At 42.4% G+C, this 20,279-nt stretch overlaps 1 protein-coding gene and 1 pseudogene across 2 annotated transcripts; both read left to right on the top strand.

The window, feature by feature from the left end:
* Nucleotides 1-647: 647 nt before the first annotated feature.
* On the top strand, nt 648-5,731 carry LOC310668337 (vomeronasal type-2 receptor 26-like; annotated as a pseudogene). Its single transcript, XR_014515513.1, has 5 exons — nt 648-1,066; nt 1,361-2,164; nt 2,799-3,026; nt 3,986-4,112; nt 4,797-5,731. The product of XR_014515513.1 is annotated as a vomeronasal type-2 receptor 26-like (transcript).
* A 2,690-nt stretch (nt 5,732-8,421) lies between these two features.
* On the top strand, nt 8,422-17,763 carry LOC310668615 (vomeronasal type-2 receptor 26-like). Its single transcript, XM_083422028.1, has 6 exons — nt 8,422-9,572; nt 11,139-11,430; nt 11,722-12,525; nt 15,172-15,399; nt 16,426-16,552; nt 16,821-17,763. The coding sequence occupies exons 1-6, from the start codon at nt 9,346-9,348 to the stop codon at nt 17,717-17,719; spliced, it is 2,577 nt and encodes an 858-aa protein (XP_083278154.1). The 5' UTR covers nt 8,422-9,345; the 3' UTR covers nt 17,720-17,763.
* Nucleotides 17,764-20,279: the final 2,516 nt, after the last annotated feature.

The following is a 20,279-nucleotide window of genomic DNA, read 5'->3' as shown; positions in this document are numbered from 1 at the left end:
CAGCCCACCATGGGCTACATTAAAGGTTTCCACCTCCAATCTCAGCACTTTTTCCTTTCTGTCACTGTCTTTTTAAAAATAATTACAAGCGCTTTAAGAAACTCCTGAAAATGGGTGGATTTTTATGGGTGAAAGCAGGAACGATATGCTTCAAATAAAATGATTATATAAAATAATACAGACCAGGGTGTGTCCTCATTGGTGGAGTCACTGATCCAAACATGGGCAAAATTATAGATTTTACCACACACTCAAACCTGAAAGCCACCAGGCCTCATTTCTAAGTAAAAGGGGACTGAGGTATTTGGTGCTTACCCTACTTCAATAAAATTTGTCTCTTATCTACCTATAGTCTAGCCCCTTGGAAGAAGCCAAAGACCACTGCAGCAAAAGCAGCCCTTGCTGCAACTTCCCTGTATAGCACACATTTTGAGGGGCGCCTTTATTTCTTACTCATAGTACCACTATATAATAGAATCATAGATTGCAGAGATGGAAGGAACCCGGGGGAATCTCACCTGATGCATCCATGACACATGGTCACCTTCGGAGGGAGTCTCTTCCACTGCTGAACAGCTCTGTGTGCTGTTTGTATCAAAGCTCCGGTCATGGAGCAGAGATCTCCAAATTTTTGTTCTATGCTAGACAGGAAAATGTTTGATATTAATGTAAAAGGATGAATAAATACTAATCTTTGTGAATCATATAATGCTTCCTCCCTCCCATTCATATGAATATCAGTTTCACTCTTTTTAAACGATTCATTTATTCCAGAGACACACCTAGGATCTACTGGTACATGTTGTCTTTCCTGTGCACCATTCAAGAGATCAACCAGGATCTCAGGCTCTTACCCAACATCACCCTGGGCTACAGCCTCTATGAGAACTATTGCGATGCAAGGATGACTTCAGACGCCATGCTAGAGCTGCTTGCAGGCAGTGGATGCAATATTCCCAATTATCACTGTGGAGAACAGAATCACCTGCTGGCTGTTCTTGAAGGAGGCAATACTATCATCTCAAGAGTGATTTCAGCCTTGTCAGGCATCTACAAAATCCCACAGGTAAGTAGTGGGAGAGCATGGAAGGACATAGAATTTCAACTGCATAAAATTCTACTTTCTGTTTCGATAGGTCAAGCAGGGATTTTTTTAATTGGGAAAATCCTGAGTTATGGCTCCAACATCCCTTTTTCAAAACTGAGCTTTCACCAACTTGACACCTCCAGATGTTTCCGACTAAAACTCCCATCAGCCTCAGCCAGCAGAGATTTAGATAGATATCAGTCGTTTCAGATAATTATATATCTGTTATGCTGAAAGTAAACTAAATAGCTTATCTTTTGCTTTCCTGGCTAGATTAGTTATGGCTTCACTGCCCAGGTTCTCGAAGGTAAAATCCTGTTCCCTTTTGTCTACCGGATGACTCCCAAAGAGGAAAGTCAGTACCAGGGGATTGTTGAATTGCTCCTGTATTTTGGATGGACGTGGATTGGCCTCTGCACTCCAGACAATGACAGTGGAGAAAGATTTGTGAGCGCTATGAAACCTCTGATGCTCAGCAAAGGGATCTGCATTGCTTTATCCAAAAGAATACCAGAAAGTGATATGGATCAATTTTTCAGGCTTGCGGAACCTTTTTTGCTATGGAGACAAGTTGGGGTATTTGTTTCCCATTTAACCAATGCACTGGCTATAATAGTACTCATCGCAATAAACCATTTCTATGAGAAGGAAATAGGGGCAAAAGTCTGGATCACAACAGCTTTGCTAGAAATCAGATTTGGCTTTTACCTCCCTCCAAATTTATTCCAGCACCTCCATGGTTCTCTGTCCTTTGCAATTCAGACCAGAATAAGGACCGGCAAAGGTGACAAATTGCAGACCAATCTTCTGGATTATTTCAATCAAGCATTTCAGTGTTCATATTCAAAGCATCAGTTGTCCGTGAAAGGAAGGATAAGATGCAGAGAGGAGGAGAAACTGCAGCTATTGCCCCAAGAGGAGCGTGAGAGAGCCCTGACTATAGACAGCTATGGCACTTACATCAATGTTCAGGCTGTGGCTCAGGCCTTGCATGCTTCGCTTTCCTCTAGATCCCAGAGGAGGCTGATGGTGGAGGAAGGAGAGCAATGGAGACACGCAAGGCTACAGCCGTGGCAGGTATTTCCTTCCCCTTTTTGCAACCTGCAGTCCACACAGATGCTGATCTTGACTGGGGATAGACCTGTGAAATATCATAGTTACTATTAGTATTAGTGATAGTAGCATACCGCACAACATTTCTCTGTTGAAAATAGAGACGGCCCATTCCATAATGATATTCTTACAGTTTATACCCAGGGCTTTTTTCAGGGGGGAACTCACTGGAACTCAGTTTTGGCACCTCTCAGGTGGGTGCCATTGCCATTCTCACAGGGAGGTGTTCATGGTTGAGTTCCAGCACCTTTTTCAGCTCCCAACATACTAAAAAAATTAAAAATTTCCAATATAGGATTGGACGCCTTGTGGGTTGGATAACTCCACATCTGCCAACATTTCTCCAATGAAAATAGGGACATTCTAAGGAAAAGTGGGAAATTCCGGGATCAAATGAAAAACTGTCTCTAATCCAGGGACATCCCTGGAAAATTGGAGCACTTGCAGGGTCTGTAGTAATAGAAATGGCGGAATAGGAATTCCAGTCTACATGAGATACACGCAGCCCCAAATCATAAGAGGTTTAAGTGAGTAGGACTGAGATATCCATCTTGGCTTCCCGTTTTCTTAATGCTGCTGTTTTCCCCTGCCATTCCAGCTTCACCCTTTCTTAAGAGAAATTCGGTGTCTGAATACTTCCAGGGGCAGGCTGTGCTTGGATGAGAACTGGGAGCTACCAGCAGACTTCGATATTTTGAACTGGGTAATGTCTCCCAATAAGTCTCGTGACCTTGTGAAAATTGGGAATATAAGGAGAGAGACGTCTGCTGGCATAAAGTTCACCATTAACCCAGAAGCCATTGAGTGGAACAAGAAATTCAACAAGGTAAGGGGAATCACAGAGAGGGGAGGCTAGGAGATCCTGAATATGTTTTTCCTTAAACAACCACTGAAAAATGACCATATCAGTTTGCCCAATGGTGTCTTGACCATCAATAACAGCTGCAACCACCACTCCTTCTTTCCACAGCAGCTGAGCTAGGAGGGAAATTTGTGGTGCTCACAGAAAGGATAGAGTACAGAGGTCCTCAGAGAAGGCACCAGAATCTTCGACAGAAAGGACTACGTAGATAAGAAGAAAAGGGAAAGCCCCTAGTAAAAGTGAACTATTGGGCTTTCATACATGCAGAAAGATGGAAAGTAATTTATTTTAGAAATGATAATTACTGAGTTATTGTGGATTTTTTAATTTGTGTAGTAAGCTCACTTGTAGATGTTGCAAATGTTAAACTATTCTATGTGCAGGAATTGAGAAGTGCACAGCTGTTGGTGAAGGATGAGAAGTTAAAAAAACAACAACCCTATTGTAATAGAAGGTTAATGTTAAGGAATGGCACATGAACTAGAAATAACTAGGGAAATACATCAGCGAAAAGAGGAAACCTTGCATGCCTCAAAAACAGAGTGAGGGAAACCAATATTTGGAAAAGTCATATTAAATGTGTCTTAATAAGCGGTTGAGAGATTATCAGAATCCTGAAATTTGGGGAAATCACATTTCAGACTCCAGTGCCATTTTCTTTGAAGATTTATGAAGCAGGGAAGCAGGTAAACGGAGAAGAGGAAAGAGAGTTCTGTGGCGCAAACCTCAGTTGTCCTGATCGAATTATGAAGAACAAGATATTCTGGTCGCCCCAATGGTCAGTGGGGGGTTGAAAGGACCCTGATGAGGGGTCAAAGGCTGCAGTCCAGAGATCCATTTGAATTCACTCTATGAGTGAATTACATACCCACAAATACTCCTAACTGTTCCTCTTTGTTGCACCTTCGTGTCTTTCTGGTTAGGCCGTACCTCGTTCCAGGTGTACAGAAAAATGTCGACCTGGATATGCCAAGGTGGTTCTGGAAGGAAAGCCCATTTGCTGCTATGCTTGCGCTCGGTGTGCGGAAGGGACCTTCTCCGCCCAGGAAGGTGGGTGACGCCAAGGTGGAAGGTATTTTGGAGAGAGTAACCACAGGGCAGTAATCCAGTCTCAAACACTTTTTGTGAGATTTCTGCAGACATTGGGGAATGTGGATTCTTCCTCGACATTCATAGGATTAATCAACTTTATTACATCCAGAAAGGGCATTGAAAGGAGTGGCCATAAGGAAGAAATCTCTGGGGTGGAAAGTGGGCAGCTGAGAGAAGGAATTCCCACAAACATTCCTTTTTTATTTTTTATACCAAGTCACACCAAAAAGGAAATAATTTTGATATTTATAAAAAAGAATGGACAGGTGATGCAAACCAGCAAATTTTTAATAGCAAAAGCACGAAAAATATAAACAATACTTCAGATGAGAATTATTACAATATAATCAATGGACGGTTTTGATCTCACTACTATGAACATTGCATGGAAGCAACAGAGAACTGCATTTAAAATGTCAAGTTGAAGAGCTGTTTCTTCAGGATTAGCCAGGATCCAAAAATATGCAGTTAACAGAAGTGGAGTGCTCATTGCTACTCAGTTTATCCTAGATCACAATGTTGCTTTACCTATTATAACATTCTTATTTCCTGAGGTCCACCACAGAGTTTTTCAAAACGTAAAAGAGCACAGATCATTAGGGATGTAAGTGATGTTGCAGCCACTCTTTTTCTCTTCCTCAGATGCAGAACATTGCACCAAATGCCCAGAAGATCACCATTCAAACAAGGACAGAGATCAATGTGTCCCCAAGATTACCACCTTCCTGACTTATGGAGAATATTTGGGAATGGTTTTAGCTTCCATTGCCCTCTTCTTGTCCTTAACAGCAGGCATTGTGTTGGGAATCTTCATTAAATACAAGGAAACTCCCATAGTCAAAGCCAACAACCGGGACCTCTCCTACATCCTGCTCGTCTCCCTCCTGCTTTCCTTTTTGTCCTCCTTGCTCTTCATCGGGTGCCCAAGGAAAGAGACCTGCCTTCTCCGACAAACGGCCTTCAGCATCATCTTCTCAGTTGCTGTTTCTTCTGTCTTGGCAAAGACCATCACAGTGGTGCTGGCCTTCCTGGCCACAAAGCCCGGGAACAGAGTGAGGAGATGGCTGGGCAAGAGTCTGGCCAACTCCATTGTCATTTCCTGTTCTGGGGGGCAAGTTCTCATCTGCACCATCTGGCTGGGCTTTTCTCCCCCATTCCCAGAGCCCAGCTGGGCTCCCAGCTGGGAGAGATCATCCTGCAATGCAACGAAGGATCTGTGTCCATGTTTTACGTTGCCCTCGGCTACATGGGCTTCTTGGCTGCCACCTGCTTCACGGTGGCTTTCCTAGCCAGGAAGCTGCCCGGTTCCTTCAACGAAGCCAAGCTGATCACCTTCAGCATGCTGGTCTTCTGCAGTGTTTGGGTGTCTTTTGTGCCCACCTACCTGAGCACCAAGGGCAAGTACATGGTGGCCGTGCAGATCTTCTCTATGTTGGCCTCCAGTGCTGGGCTTCTGGGCTGCATCTTCCTTCCCAAGTGCTACATTATTGTGCTGAGGCCTCATCTGAACACAAAGGAGCACCTGACAACCAGAAATTAAGGGGACATCTGATTCTTAAAACATTCCATGTTCCTGATGTCCAGAAGTACATAAATGAAACACAGCTGCTCATTCATGTTGCTCCTTCTCCACCTCTGAAAGAGATTATGTTCATTCTTAGCCCAACTTTTATGTAGTCCTGTTCACATGAACCGTAAGATGGGAGGAAATGTTTTCCTACCCTTCTTTGCCAAGGATTACAATGAGTCCTGGTCTACTGCCCGTAATTTGTAAACTATTATCTTTTAAAATTTTTGTCTTTTGGGAACTTATATTTATCTCACAACAAGATAGTCTAGAGGGAGATAGGAGTTAGGTTTTTTAGTCTTTTTGCTTTGTTATTAACCATATCAATTCTGATATTCAACAATACTTTCTAGTTATGTCATTTCTAGATATTCAAATGCCTGTGCTCCATTTTCTACCGGTATGCTGAATCATTCAGAAGTTCACTTCACATCATTTCATTTTCCTAAACTTTGTAGATTAATAAATTGAGAAAATCATTTAAGTTCTCTTCCGTAGTCTGCTGGTTTAATTTCTGTATTGTGTAAGCTCTGCTCCCTGTTCCAAAGAGTAGCAACTGACCTTAGCCAAGCCTTGACTGGAGTAGAATGGATTTTCTTGCGTTGTCCAGGATATGACGCATTGTGCACTGATGTTGAGTGGATCACCAGATTACGAGTGAGCCAGCAACAAGTTTAGCATTGGAGGGAATCAATGAGACGAAGCCAGATAGTTGGATTCCCTGCCTGCCAAACCTTTTAAGAGGAGGCATCTTATGCTCAGTCAGGAAGGAAGAGCGAGAGGCCTCCTCCTCCAACTCAGGTTCCTCCCATTCAGGTCCCCATTTATAGAGCAAAACCAAGATCAGATGGGAAGTGAAAATAATTGACAGAACAGCCACTGGTAAAGCATTTAGATTCATTAGCTAAGATTGCATCCTACTTAGACTTTCATCTCTCCGGACTAGTGGAAAGTTTACTAAACACTTATTCTTATAGCAATTCATCCTGTAGCAATCCAATGAAGGCTCCTATATAAATTTAAGAATTAAGGTCCCGAGAAAGCTGACTGGATTATTTATGTATGCAACCACAGCAGCTAGAACTTTATATGCACAGAAGTGGAAAGAGGGAGGATTCGTTTATGAAACTGGGGGAATATGCTGAAATGGTGAAATTACCTGCTAAACTAAGAGGACATGAGGATGAATCTTTTCAGGAAGAATGGAGACCATTGATATCTTATTTGTCAAACTATCATACATACATGAAGTCAAAGGCAGGATTTGAAATATAAGCAGCGGATTACTGAAATACGACATTGGTGCTTTCATAATAAAAACATGTTTTTTAAAACATCTGATACAAAGAAGTAATAAAAACAAACATAGAGAAGGGGGGGGTCAAGAAGAAATTGTGTGGGTTTTTTGTTTTCTTGTTTAAACTGTATGCAAAGACAAGTGATTGGAATATCTGTGGAGACTTAATAATTTTTTTTTATTTTTTTAATGTAATAAAGAAAGCATCCACCCAGATTCTTAGGAAGTTGAGGTAATTTGATTCTGTTGTATTATTTTAACTTTTGGAATGTTCTAAAGTAAGACTGTAAACTTTGTTATGATCATCCTGACTTATCTTGACGTAAAGCGATTGGCCAAAACAGTGCATGGATTTTATGAAAGATTAAATAATTAATTAAGAAAGTAAAAAAATATTAATAAATAAATTCGTAAAGAATAATAAAGCTGCTAGAATGCTAGCCTGGCTTCTGCACAGACAATTTGCTTATGAGTAGAGAAGTTTCTGCTCAAAGACGAGGAGCAAGTTGGCTCCATGTGCAACAGAAGCTCTCCTTCCGCAGAACATGTCGAAGGGGAAGAGAGAGTCGAAAGTTCAGAGCAACCTTTCTCCCCTCAACCAACCCCTGAGAGCTCCCCTCTGTTGGAGAAGCCTTTCAAAGATGGGGTGGAAATTCACTTGAAGTGGCTTTGAAGCCACCAAGGCGCTACTTCCCTTCAGGGGGAGAACCAGAAGGGAGCGGCAGGAATCAAGCAGCCCAGACCCACCCAAAGTGGCCAGAGGGTGGGCTTGAGAAAACCCTCCCCATCGCAGGCTCCACCAGTCTCTGTCTCTAGCAGCCTCTAGGAAACAAGATCCCACCACCATGTGTCCCGTTCACAGTAATGAGGATGGTATTTCTCCGCATTCTCCATTGGTTGATTTTTATTTCTTCATTTCTTGAATCTATATACTGCCCTATCCCAGAGGCCTCAGGGTGGTTCACAGAACAAAATCAAAATATAAAGCCACAATATATATAATCAAAATAAAAACACCAACCCAATAACACGCTCCACCCCCCCCCCCAAAAGATGACTGTCCGACCTCTGCTTCAAAACCTCCAAGGAAGGAGAGTCCGTGGTCGGATCCAGCTTCAAGTCTCTTCTTTGGTCCTTGTGAGCAAAGTTCAGGCCAAACTTCCAACTCCCAAACATACCCCTTGACTTCTGTCCATCATGTTTTTCTCCCACTCTACACCTGCTTCTTGAGCCAGTCAAGAATCCAGAAAGTTAGTGTGATGAATCTGGAATTAGCCAAACTAAAATAATCAATAAGAAATCATTCAGGAAAAAGAATGGGATGTTTATTAAAATTACATGATGAAATATGTTTCCCATGATTACTCTTGGTGGAGCATAGATTAAATTCCAGAGAGTTAAGAGAATGGTCTTTTGTAGAATAAGAACAGACACAGAAATTTTAAGAAATGAGGAATTAGGAACCGTATAGAGGTAGAAGGAAGTTATTAACAAATCTGGGAATAAAACCAGAGATTAGACATAAATAAGAAAAGTAAGAGAAGCGAGAGGAAATTGATAAGGTGAAGATAAAAGGACTTCTTGATGGAAATATATGTTTATAGTAATGTCGCTGATGGTTTGTATTTCTTAAAAAACTATGTATTTGATAAGATTCTTCATTTAACTTTCTTTCTATTTTTTCTATTTCTTGATATTCTTTCTCTTCTTTTCCCCCTTTTCTATTTTCTATTTTCTTTTTGTGTAAAGTGTTTATTTCATTACAGAACAATATGTTTGATTTGTGTATTTCTTAATGAGTAAATAAAGATCTTAAAAAAACAATCCATCATTTTGTCCTCTGAGTTTAGGCATTTCATCATATTCCACCAGTTTCATCAGAAGGGATCGGCTAGAATCAAGCATGTTTTTCTCCAGCTCTGCACCTGCCGCTTGAGCCATTCAAGACTCCAGAAAGTTTTAGTGATGAAACTTATTCCACTTGGAATAATCAAAATTATAGTCATCTCATCTTCTGAAAGCTCAGGAGATATTTCGGGAGATTGCATGAGCCTTGGAAAGCAACATGACAATATTAATTGCTCTGTGTCTGGGAAAGAAAAAGTTGGTGCCGAGAATATTTCCTGTGTTGGAGACAGACTGAGACAAGATGCAGAGCTGGCCAAAGAGGGGTGTGCCTGCCTTGTGCTTCCAAGCTCTGAAGGTGGAGATGAAAACCACCCAGATTGGGAAAGCCCAGGCAGTTTGCTCTTTCAAGAGTCTTTGGGTTTTTCTCCTTTGCCTCCTTGGGATCCAATCACAAGATTAGGGGAGGAGGCAGAGCTAGAATGAGATCCCTGCTGCTTCTGTTGCAGGTTCTGCTGCTCATGATGCCCTTTGGAGTCTGCGGGAACCACAAGGCGAAATGCCCCTTGAATCTGGTCAGGGATCAAACGGATGCTCGCAATTACTACCAGCCTGGACACTTTCTCATCAGTGGGATCATCTCTCCAAAAACCTTTTATAAGGAAACTCCATACATCTTTTCTCAGACACCCTTCGCCAGGAGTGAGAGGTATATAAAATCATATGTGGATAGGTTTCATGGTCCTCCAGTCCTTGTAATGGTTCCTATTTATCAAGGAAAGAGCGCCTTTCTCAGGGCTAGGGAGCAAAGGGCTGATGTTGCAGGAATACCCTGCCCTGACCATTGGTCTTGCTGGCTGGGCTGATGGGAGCTGGGGGGTCCACAAAAAGATTCCACCCAAGCCTCTCCCATTTCCTTGTTCCCTGGGTCTTCCTTAGTGAAACAGTCTCCTACCTTTGATTCTGTGTTGCTTTTAGTAGAATGCAAGCAGGCCAATGAATCTGGTCAGGAGTCAAAAGGATGCACTGAATTTTCCCACCTCCATGAAACTCAGGCAATTTCCAAGGCTCAAGGGTTTTATTCAATATTATTCCATTTGGACAATTCAGAAACTGTCGTTAGGGAATGCTACAGTTTTACAAATGGAATTTAAGATCCTCTGGGTGATGTTTGGTGGCTGAAGAGCAGAAAAGATGTACTTTAATTGAAATGATGAGTAAATAATATGAATCAGGAGACTTCCTTGTTCGTGGAGTCAGGGCTCTAAAATGTGAAAAGGAATTATTCCTTTTTTCACATACACAACTGGCCTCATTTCTAAGTAGTGAGATGTTTGATATTTCTTCACGTGGAATCCATAGGTACTTGTTTCCTATCCCAGAGGGAGGCATGAAACTCAAGCAATTTCCAAGCTGCCAAAATTATTTTATGTTTATTCTATTTGGATCATTTGTGAACAACCTTAGCACAGTTCTCTTGACACAATACCACAGGAGACCTACAGCCCACCATGGGCTACATTAAAGGTTTCCACCTCCAATCTCAGCACTTTTTCCTTTCTGTCACTGTCTTTTTAAAAATAATTACAAGCGCTTTAAGAAAGTCTTGAAAATGGGTGAATTTTTATGGGTGAAAGGAGGAATGATATGCTTCAAATAAAATGATTATATAAAATAATACAGACCAGGGTGTGTCCTCACTGGTGGAGTCACTGATCCAAAGATGGGCAAAATTATAGATTTTACCACACACTCAAACCTGAAAGCCACCAGGCCTCATTTCTAAGTAAAAGGAGACTGAGGTATTTGGTGCTTCTCCTCCTTCAATCAAATGGTCTCTTACCTACCTATAGTCTAGCCCCTTGGAAGAAGCCAAAGACCACTGCAGCAAAAGCAGCCCTTGCAGCAACGTCCCAGTATAGCACACATTTTGAGGGGCGCCTTCATTTCTTACTCATAGTACCACTATATAATAGAATCATAGATTGCAGAGATGGAAGGAACCCGGAAGAATCTCACCTGATGCATCCATGACACATGGTCACCTTCGGAGGGAATCTCTTCCACTGTTGAACAGCTCTGTGTGCTGTTTGCATCAAAGCTCCTGTCATGGAGCAGAGATCTCCAAATTTTTGTTCTATGCTAGACAGGAAAAGTTTTGATATTAATGTAAAAGGATAAATAAATACTAATCTTTGTAGATCATATAATGCTTCCTCCCTCCCATTCATATGAATATCAGTTTCACTCTTTTTAAAGAATTCATTTATTGCAGGCATGAAACTAGGCACTTTTGGCACGTGTTGCCTTTCCCGTTCACCATTCAAGAGATCAACCAGGATCTCAGGCTCTTACCCAACATCACCCTGGGCTACAACCTCTATGAGAACCATTTCGATGCAAGGACGACTTCGGACGCCATGCTAGAGCTGCTTGCAGGCAGTGGATGCAATATTCCCAATTATCACTGTGGAGAACAGAATCACCTGCTGGCTGTTCTTGAAAGAAGCAACACTTTCATCTCAAGAGTGATTTCAGCCTTGTCAGGCATCTACAAAATCCCACAGGTAAGTAGTGGGAAAGCATGGAAGCACAGACAATTTCAACTGCGTAAAATTCTACTTTCTCTTTGGATAGGTCAAGCAGGGATATTTTCAAAATGGGAAAATCCTGAGCTATGGCTCCAACATCCCTTTTTCAAAACTGAGCCTTCACCAGCTTGACACCTCCAGATATTTCTGACTAAAACTCCCATCAGCCTCAGCCAGCAGAGATTTAGATATCAGGCATTTCAAATGATTAAATACCCGTTATGCTGAAAGTAAAATAAATTGGTGATCTTTTGCTTTCCTTGCTAGATCAGTTATGGCTTCACTGCCCAGGTTCTCGAAGGTAAAACCCTGTTCCCTTTTGTCTACCGGATGACTCCCAAAGAGGAAAGTCAGTACCAGGGGATTGTTGAATTGCTCCTGCATTTTGGATGGACGTGGATTGGCCTCTGCACTCCAGACAATGAAAATGGAGAAAGATTTGTGAGCGCTGTGAAACCTCTGATGCTCAGCAAAGGGATCTGCATTGCTTTATCAAAAAGAGTACCAGAAAGTGATTTGGATCAATTTTTCAGGCCTGGGGAACCTTTTTTCCTATGGAGACAAGTTGGGGTATTTGTTTACTATATAACCAGTGCATGGAGTATCCTAATAATCGTGGTAATACATCGTTTCTATGAGAAGGAAATAGGGGCAAAAGTCTGGATCACAACAGCTTTGCTAGAAATCAGAGTTGGCATTTTCCTCCCTCCAAATTACTTCCAGCACCTCCAAGGTTCTCTGTCCTTTGCAATTCAGACTGGAATAAGGAGCAGCAAAGGTGAGGAATTGCAGACCAATCTTGGGGATTATTTCGATCAAGCATTTCAGTGTTCATATTCAAAGCATCTGTTGTCTGTGAAAGGCAGGATAAGATGCAGAGAGGAGGAGAAACTGGAGCCGTTGCCCCAAGAGGTGCGTGAGAGAGTCCCTTCTCTAGACAGCTATGGCACTTACATCAATGTTCAAGCTGTGGCTCAGGCCTTGCATGCTTCGCTTTCATCTAGATCCCAGAGGAGGCTGATGGTGGAGGAAGGAGAGCAATGGGGACCCCAAAGGCTACAGCCGTGGCAGGTATTTCCTTTCCCTTTTTGCAACCAGCAGTCCACACAGATGCTGATCTTAACTGGGGATAGACCTGCAAAATAACATAGTTACTATTAGTACTAGTAATAGTAGCATACAGCCCAACATTTCTCTGATGAAAATAGAGACGTCCCATTCCATAACGATAATCACTGGGCAACAATTTTTTACTTTTTGAATGTTGTCTAGATTTCTACAACTGCTTTAGGGTATTTTTGCACTGCTGGATCAGGAAATGGCATCCATTTATCTCCATCAGGTCAGGTTTTTGTGCTATGTTGATTTGAAAAAAATCAGATCTTGTGACAAAATCGATTACATTTTTGTGGCATTATCGGCTGATTTTTGTCAACACATATCATCCTAAATATGTTTTTAAGAGGAGAAAAAATGTTTGTCCAACAACATATATTGATTACCTGATAGAAACATTGATTACTGTAAACTGAATGGTGGGCATTGATAAAGGTAAGTACAGGTAAATTGCATGTTGCTTCACCATTTTTCAAACTTCAGGGCTTGAACTTCTTGGAACTCCTGGAATGCTCAGCGGCAGGGAGGTCTCTCTTCAGAGTCCAACAGTAGTCAGCCATCATGATTGCGTCCCAGCGACCCTGGTACCTGGTCTCCATCTCTTTCATGTCCTGATGGATTCTCTCCCCCTGCTCGTCACTCATTGAACCCAGGTTCTCAGGAAACCGGTCCATATGTGAAAATAGGTAGTGCATCTTGACGCTCATGTTGCAGCCCAGGTTTCTGAAAGCAGTCAGCATGTTGTTGACAAGTTCTGCGTAGTTTCTGGCCTTATTGTTGCCAAGAAAGTTCTTCACTACCAGAACAAATGCCTTCCACGCTTCCAGTTCCACTTCGTTCACTGAGTTTCCAAACTCTGGATCTCTGATGAGCTGAATGATCTGAGGACCGTCAAAGATGCCAGCTTTCAACTTCTCCATGGTCAATCCTGGAAAAGCCTGGCACAAGTAAGTGAATCAGTCACCATCCTTGTCCAGAGCCTTTGTGAACTGCTTGATTAAGCCGAGCTTGATGTGCAGCGGTGGGAAGAGTATTCTGTCTCTGTCCACCAGAGGGTTGTTGAAGACGTTCCTTTCTTTGCAAGGCACCAATTCCTCCCGCACAGGCCAGTCCTTCTTCGTGTAATGCTGAGCACGGTCCCTACTATCCCACATGCACAGAAAACATCGGTACTGGTTGCCGTTGTTTAGCAGAACACATTTCAGTGATCGCTTGCTGCTGTCAATGAACAGTCTCCAATCTTTGGGTTCGTACTGTGGCACTCCAAGCTTGAGCAGAAGCTGCGCAATATCTGCACAGTACACCAAGTCCTTCTCTTCCGAGAAAAAACGGAGGTACTCTTGATGCCTGTTGCGGAAGAAGCTGATGCGAGCACTGTCAGAGAGGTTTTTTTCCTTCAGTCTGAATGCCAACAGTTCGGCAGAGTCCTTTGACAAGCTGAGGTCGCGAACTAGATCATTCAACTCCTTTTGGGAAAATGGATGTGGAGCATCATCTTCAAGAACCACTTCTTCATGTCCTTCAACACTGGAGGCATCTTCGTCACTAATGTCAGGAAGTTCTCCGAAGATAGGCACTGGAATTTCATCACAATGAGCTACAGGACGACATGCTGATTGAAGATCAGGATACTCGAGGCTGCTCCGGGTCTTTCTGTTGATCCCAGTCACATCAACAGCACAGAAGCAGCAGTCAGTGACATGGTTTGTCGGCTCCCTCCAAACCATGGGAATTCCAAAGTTCAGACTCCTCTTGCCATTGGTCCACCCACGTAGAGTCTCGGTGCATGCCTTGCACACCATGTGTGGCGCCCAAGCTTTATCCTGGTCACCAAGTTTAATACCAAAATAACTTTATGCTTTGCCGCACCAATTTATGGAAGATTTCAAGGTTTTATGACTTCAAACTGATCCCTTTTCGACATAATCACCCAGAACTATTGGACCTGAATACTTCTTGTCATTAAAATAATCATTTCCAATCAAAACAATTATTTGACATGGCATTTTACCCCCACCAACTTCTTCTAAAATGCTCCACACAAGCGTACATGTGAACAAAAACGTAAAAAAATGACATGTGGCCATAGCTCAAAAACTTGACCTGATTGAGCAAAACCAATGTGATTTTTGGATTCAGTGCATCAGATTCGTTCTAAATCAACTGAAAAAACGCAGACAAGAAATAGCACTGTTTATACCCCACACGTCTTTTTGGGTTGCCTCAGCACTCTGGGCAGCTCCCAACATAAAGAAATTCATACTAAAATATTAAACATAATAAAAATTCCCGATATAGGATTGGATGCCTTGTGGGTTGGATAACTCCACATCTGCCAACATTTCTCCATTGAAAATAGGGACATTCTAAGCAAAGTTGGGAAATTCCAGGATCAAATGAAAAACTGTCTCTAATTCAGGGACATCCCTGGAAAATTGGAGCACTTGCAGGGTCTGTAGTAATAGAAATGGCTGAATAGGAATTCCAGTCTACATGAGATACACGCAGCCCGAAATCACAAGAGGTTGAAGTGAATAGGACTGAGATATCCATCTTGGCTTCAAGCTTTCTCAGTGCTGGTGTTTTTCCCTGCCATTCCAGCTTCACCCTTTCTTGAGAGAAATCCAGTGTCTGAATACTTCCAGAGGCAGGCTGTGCTTGGATGAGAACTGGGAGCTGCCAGCGGACTTCGATATTATGAACTGGGTAATGTCTCCCAATAAGTCTCGTGACCTTGTGAAAATTGGGAATATAAGGAGAGAGACGTCTGCTGACATAAAGTTCACCATTAACCCAGAAGCCATTGAGTGGAACAAGAAATTCAACAAGGTAGGGGGAATCACAAAGAGGGGAGGCTAGGAGATCCTGAATATGTTTTTCCTTGAACAACTGCTGCAAAGTGACTATATCAGGTGGACCAATGATGTCTTGACAGTCCAATAACAGCTGCAACCGCCACTCCTTCTTTCCACAGCAGCTGACATAGGAGGGGGATTTGGGGTGCTCAGAGAAAAGATAGAGCCCAGAGGTCCTCAGAGAAGACACCATCTATTTCCGAGCCAGACTGAGAATCTAAAAATTCTGGACAGAATCTTCGACAGAAAGGACTACGTAGATAGATAAGAAGAAAGGGGAAAACACCTAGGGAAAAGGGAAAATACCTAGTAAAAGTAAACTATTGGGTTTTCATACATGCAGAAGGATGGAAAGTAATTTATTTTAGAAATGATAATTACTGATTTATGGTGGATATTTTAAATTTATGGAGTAAGCTCACTTGTAGATGTTGCAAATGTTAAACTATTGTATGTGCAGGAATTGAGAAGTGCACAGCTGTTGGTGAAGGATGAGAAGTTAAAAAAACAACAAACCTATTGTAAGATAAGGTTAATGTTAAGGAATGGCACATGAACTAGAAATAACTAGGGAAATAGATCAGCGACAAGAGGAAACCTTGCATGCCTCAAGAACAGAGTAAGGGAAACCAATATTTGGAAAAGTCATAGTAAATGTGTCTTAATTGGTGATTGAGAGATTATCCGAATCCTGAACTTTGGGGAAATCACATTTCAGACTCCATTGCCATTTTCATTGAAGATTTATTAAGCAGGGAAGCAGGTAAACGGAGAAGAGGAAAGAGAGTTCTGTGGCGCAAACCTCAGTTGTCCTGAACTAATTATGAAGAACAAGATATTCTGGTCACCCCAATGGTCAGTGGGGGGTTGAAAGGACCCTGATGAGGGGTCAAAGGCTGCAGTCCAGAGGTCCGTTTGAATTCACTCTATGTGTGAATTACATACCCACAAGTACTCCTAACTGTTCCTCTTTCTTGCACCTTCTTGTCTTTCTGGTTAGACTGTACCTCGTTCCAGGTGTACAGAAAGATGTCGACCTGGATATGCCAGGGTGGTTCTGGAAGGAAAGCCCGTTTGCTGCTATGCTTGTGCTCGGTGTGCGGAAGGGACCTTCTCCGCCCAGGAAGGTGGGTGACACCAAGGGGGAAGGTATTTCTGGAGAGAGTAAACACAGGGCAGTAATCCAGTCTCAAACACTTTTTGTGAGATTTCTGCAGACATTGGGGAATGTGGCTACTTCCTCAACTTCTTTACAATCACCTTCATTACATCCTGGAAGAGAGTTGAAAGGAATGACCATAAGGAAGAAATCTCAAGGATTTCTTCAAAATGAAATCGAGTTCAGATCATTAGGGATGTAAGTGATGCTGCAGCCACTCTTTTTCTCTTCCTCAGATGCAGAACATTGCACCAAATGCTCAGAAGATCAGTATCCAAACAAGGACAGAGATCAATGTGTCCCCAAGATTACCACCTTCCTGACTTATGAAGAATACTTGGGAATGTTTTTAGCTTCCGTTGCCCTCTTCTTGTCCTTAACAGCAGGCATTGTGTTGGGAATCTTCATTAAATACAAGGAAACTCCCATAGTCAAAGCCAACAACCGGGACCTCTCCTACATCCTGCTCGTCTCCCTCCTGCTATCCTTTCTGTCCTCCTTCCTCTTCATCGGGCACCCAAGGAAAGAAACCTGCCTTCTCCGACAAACGGCCTTCAGCATCATCTTCTCAGTTGCTGTTTCTTCTGTCTTGGCAAAGACCATCACGGTGGTGCTGGCCTTCCTGGCCACAAAGCCCGGGAACAGGGTGAGGAGATGGCTGGGCAAGAGTCTGGCCAACTCCATTGTCATTTCCTGTTCTGGGGGGCAAGTTCTCATCTGCACTATCTGGCTGGGCTCTTCTCCCCCATTCCCAGAGTCCGACATGCACTCCCAGGTGGAAGAGATCATCCTGCAATGCAACGAAGGGTCTGTGGCCATGTTTTACGTTGCCCTCAGCTACCTGGGCTTCTTGGCTGCCACCTGCTTCACGGTGGCTTTCCTAGCCAGGAAGCTGCCCGGCTCCTTCAACGAAGCCAAGCTGATCACCTTCAGCATGCTGGTCTTCTGCAGTGTTTGGGTGTCTTTTGTGCCCACCTACCTGAGCACCAAGGGCAAGTACATGGTGGCCGTGCAGATCTTCTCTATGTTGGCCTCCAGTGCTGGGCTTCTGGGCTGCATCTTCCTTCCCAAGTGCTACATTATTGTGCTGAGGCCTGATCTGAACACAAAGGAGCACCTGACAACCAGAAATTAAGGGGACATCTGATTCTTAAAACATTCCATGTTCCTGATGTCCAGAAGGGCCTAAAGGAAACCCACCTGCTCATCCATGTTGCTCCTTCTCCTCCTCTGAAAGAGATTATGTTCATTCTTAGCCCAAATTTTATGTAGTCCTGTTCACATGAACCGTAAGATGGGAGGAAATGTTTTGCTACCTTGCTTTGCCAAGGATTACAATGAGTCTTGATGTACTGGACGTAGTTTGTAAACTATTATCTTTTAATAATTTTGTGTTTGCGAAACTTATATTTATCTCACAACAAGATAGTCTAGAGGGAGATAGGAGTTAGGTTTTTTAGTCTGTTTGCTTTGCTATTAACCATATCAATTCTGATATTCAACAATACTTTCTAGTTATGTCATTTCTAGATTATCAAATATCTACAGGTATGCTGTATCATTCAGAAGTTCACTTCACATCATTTCAGTCTCCTAAACTTTGTATATCAATAAATTGAGAAAATCATTTAAATTATCTTCCGTAGTCTGCTCTTTTAATTTCTGTATTCTGTAATCTCTGCTCCCTGTTCCAAAGAGTAGCAACTGACCTTAGCCAAGCCTTGACTGGAGTCCAATGGATTTTATTGCGTTGTCCAGGATATGACACATTGTGTACTGATGTTGAGTGGATCACCAGATTACGAGTGAGCCAGCAACAAGTTTAGCATTGGAGGGAAGCAATGAGATGATGCCAGATAATTGTATTCCCTGCCTGCCAAACCTTTTAAGAGGAGGCATCTTATGCTCAGTCAGGAAGGAAGAGCGAGAGGCCTCCTCCTCCAACTCAGGTTCCTCCCATTCAGGCCCCCATTTATACAGCAAAACCAAGATCAGATGAGCAAGTGAAATTAATTGACAGAACAGCCACTGATGAAGCATTTAGAATAGGTTAATTAGCCAAGATTGCATCCTACTTAAACTTTCAACACTTCAAATTGGTGGTAAGCTCACTAAGCTCTCAGTCTTATAGCAATTCAACCTGTAGAATTCCAATGGAGGGTGCAATAGAAAATTAATAAATAAAGGTCCTAAGAAAGCTGACTAGTTTATGTATGTATGCAACCACAGCAGCTAGAACTTTATATGCACAGAAATGGAAAGAGTTCCCCACCAAGGAGGAATGGCTTATGAAACTGGGGGAATATGCTGAAATGGTGAAATTACCTGCTAAAATGACCATCCAAAATGACCATCCTAAATGATGGATTGTTTAAGGAAGAATGGAGATCATGGATATATTATCTGTCAAACCATCATCCATACATGAAGTCAAAGGCAGAGAATTATTGAAATACGACATTGGGGCTTACATAATAAAAGCATATATATTTTAAAACATCTGATAAAAAGGAGTAATAAAAACAAACATCAAGAAAGGAGAGGTTGGGAGTCAAGAAGAAATTATGTATTTGTTTTTACAAATTGTATAAGGAAAGTGTTTTGGAGTATCTGTGGAGACTTTATTAAATTTAATTTTTTAAAATATATTTTTATTAAGGAACCATCCAGATTCTTAGGAAGTTGAGGTAATTTGAGTTTGTTTTATTATTTTAACTTTTTGTATGTTCTGAAGTAAGTTTGTAAACTTTTTTATGATTGTCCTGCCTTATCTTTACATAAAGCGCTTTGGGAGTTATTGGCCTAACCCTGTGGTACGTGGATTTTATGAAACAGATGAAATGAGTAAGTAACTAAGAAGTAAATATTAATAAATAAATGGATCAAGAATAATAAAACTGCTAGAATGCTAGCCTGGCGCAACGGGCTTGGCGCCTCAATGTGCCTGCTCTTTCTTACATATATTGCCCCCACCTCACTGAACAACCCTTAAAACCAATGCTAACTATCCCAGAGTATTCTGGGGGGGACCTAGGTGTGGGGGATAACCAGTGAGCTGGAGTCTCAAACAGATGTTTTTAAAATAACAATAAAGATTTGTTTTAAAACCAGGTAGTATAATACAAGTGGGGAAACGTAGGTTACTTCAATAATAATACGCTAGTTCAATTCTGTAATGGTTCTAGGGGTTGCTCGTGAGTAAGCTTGTCCCAACCTCTGGCTGGGTTGCCTGAGTGAACCTTTCCTGTCCGGGCAGCCACTCGCCCATGACTGTCTCAGTCGCTGGCAGAATCCGTCAGTGGGCGTTTCTTAAACTTCTTCCAGCAAAGAAGCTCTTTGACGCCAAGTCTTCGCCTACTCTCCCTGCGTGGAAGCCTTCTGCACAAGGAGGGCGTAGGCAGCGGAGGACCCTTCCTCTCCCCGCTGGTCCCCGGCAAGGAATCATGGGACCGCCTCGCTGATTCCCCCATCTGCTACATTGATTCTCTTCCCCAGAAGACAGGCTGCCTCTCCCAATCCCGGGACGCTCTCTGGGATCCCTTTGGAGCTTGCTCTCTCCCTCGGACACTGATGGCAGTTCCCTGAGAATAAATATTTGGCTTTATTTGTTATTTTTAACCCCGTCCTCTCTTCTAACTCTACCTTCTCCTTTTCTTACAATTTTTTCACTAGTAATTTTGTTTTTTCCTTATTTA

This window comes from Podarcis tiliguerta (genome assembly GCF_965153285.1).
Source record: "Podarcis tiliguerta genome assembly, chromosome: 18".
In the NCBI taxonomy this organism is placed as follows: domain Eukaryota; kingdom Metazoa; phylum Chordata; class Lepidosauria; order Squamata; family Lacertidae; genus Podarcis; species Podarcis tiliguerta.
This window is presented reverse-complemented; position numbering and strand designations above follow the sequence as displayed.

Coding starts and splice junctions, on each gene's coding strand:
- LOC310668615 (XM_083422028.1), top strand. CDS start 9,346: ATGAGATCCCTGCTGCTTCTGTTGCAGGTTCTGCTGCTCATGATGCCC. Junction 9,573..11,138: donor CCCTTCGCCAGGAGTGAGAG/GTATATAAAATC, acceptor CATTTATTGCAG/GCATGAAACTAGGCACTTTT. Junction 15,400..16,425: donor GGAACAAGAAATTCAACAAG/GTAGGGGGAATC, acceptor CTTTCTGGTTAG/ACTGTACCTCGTTCCAGGTG.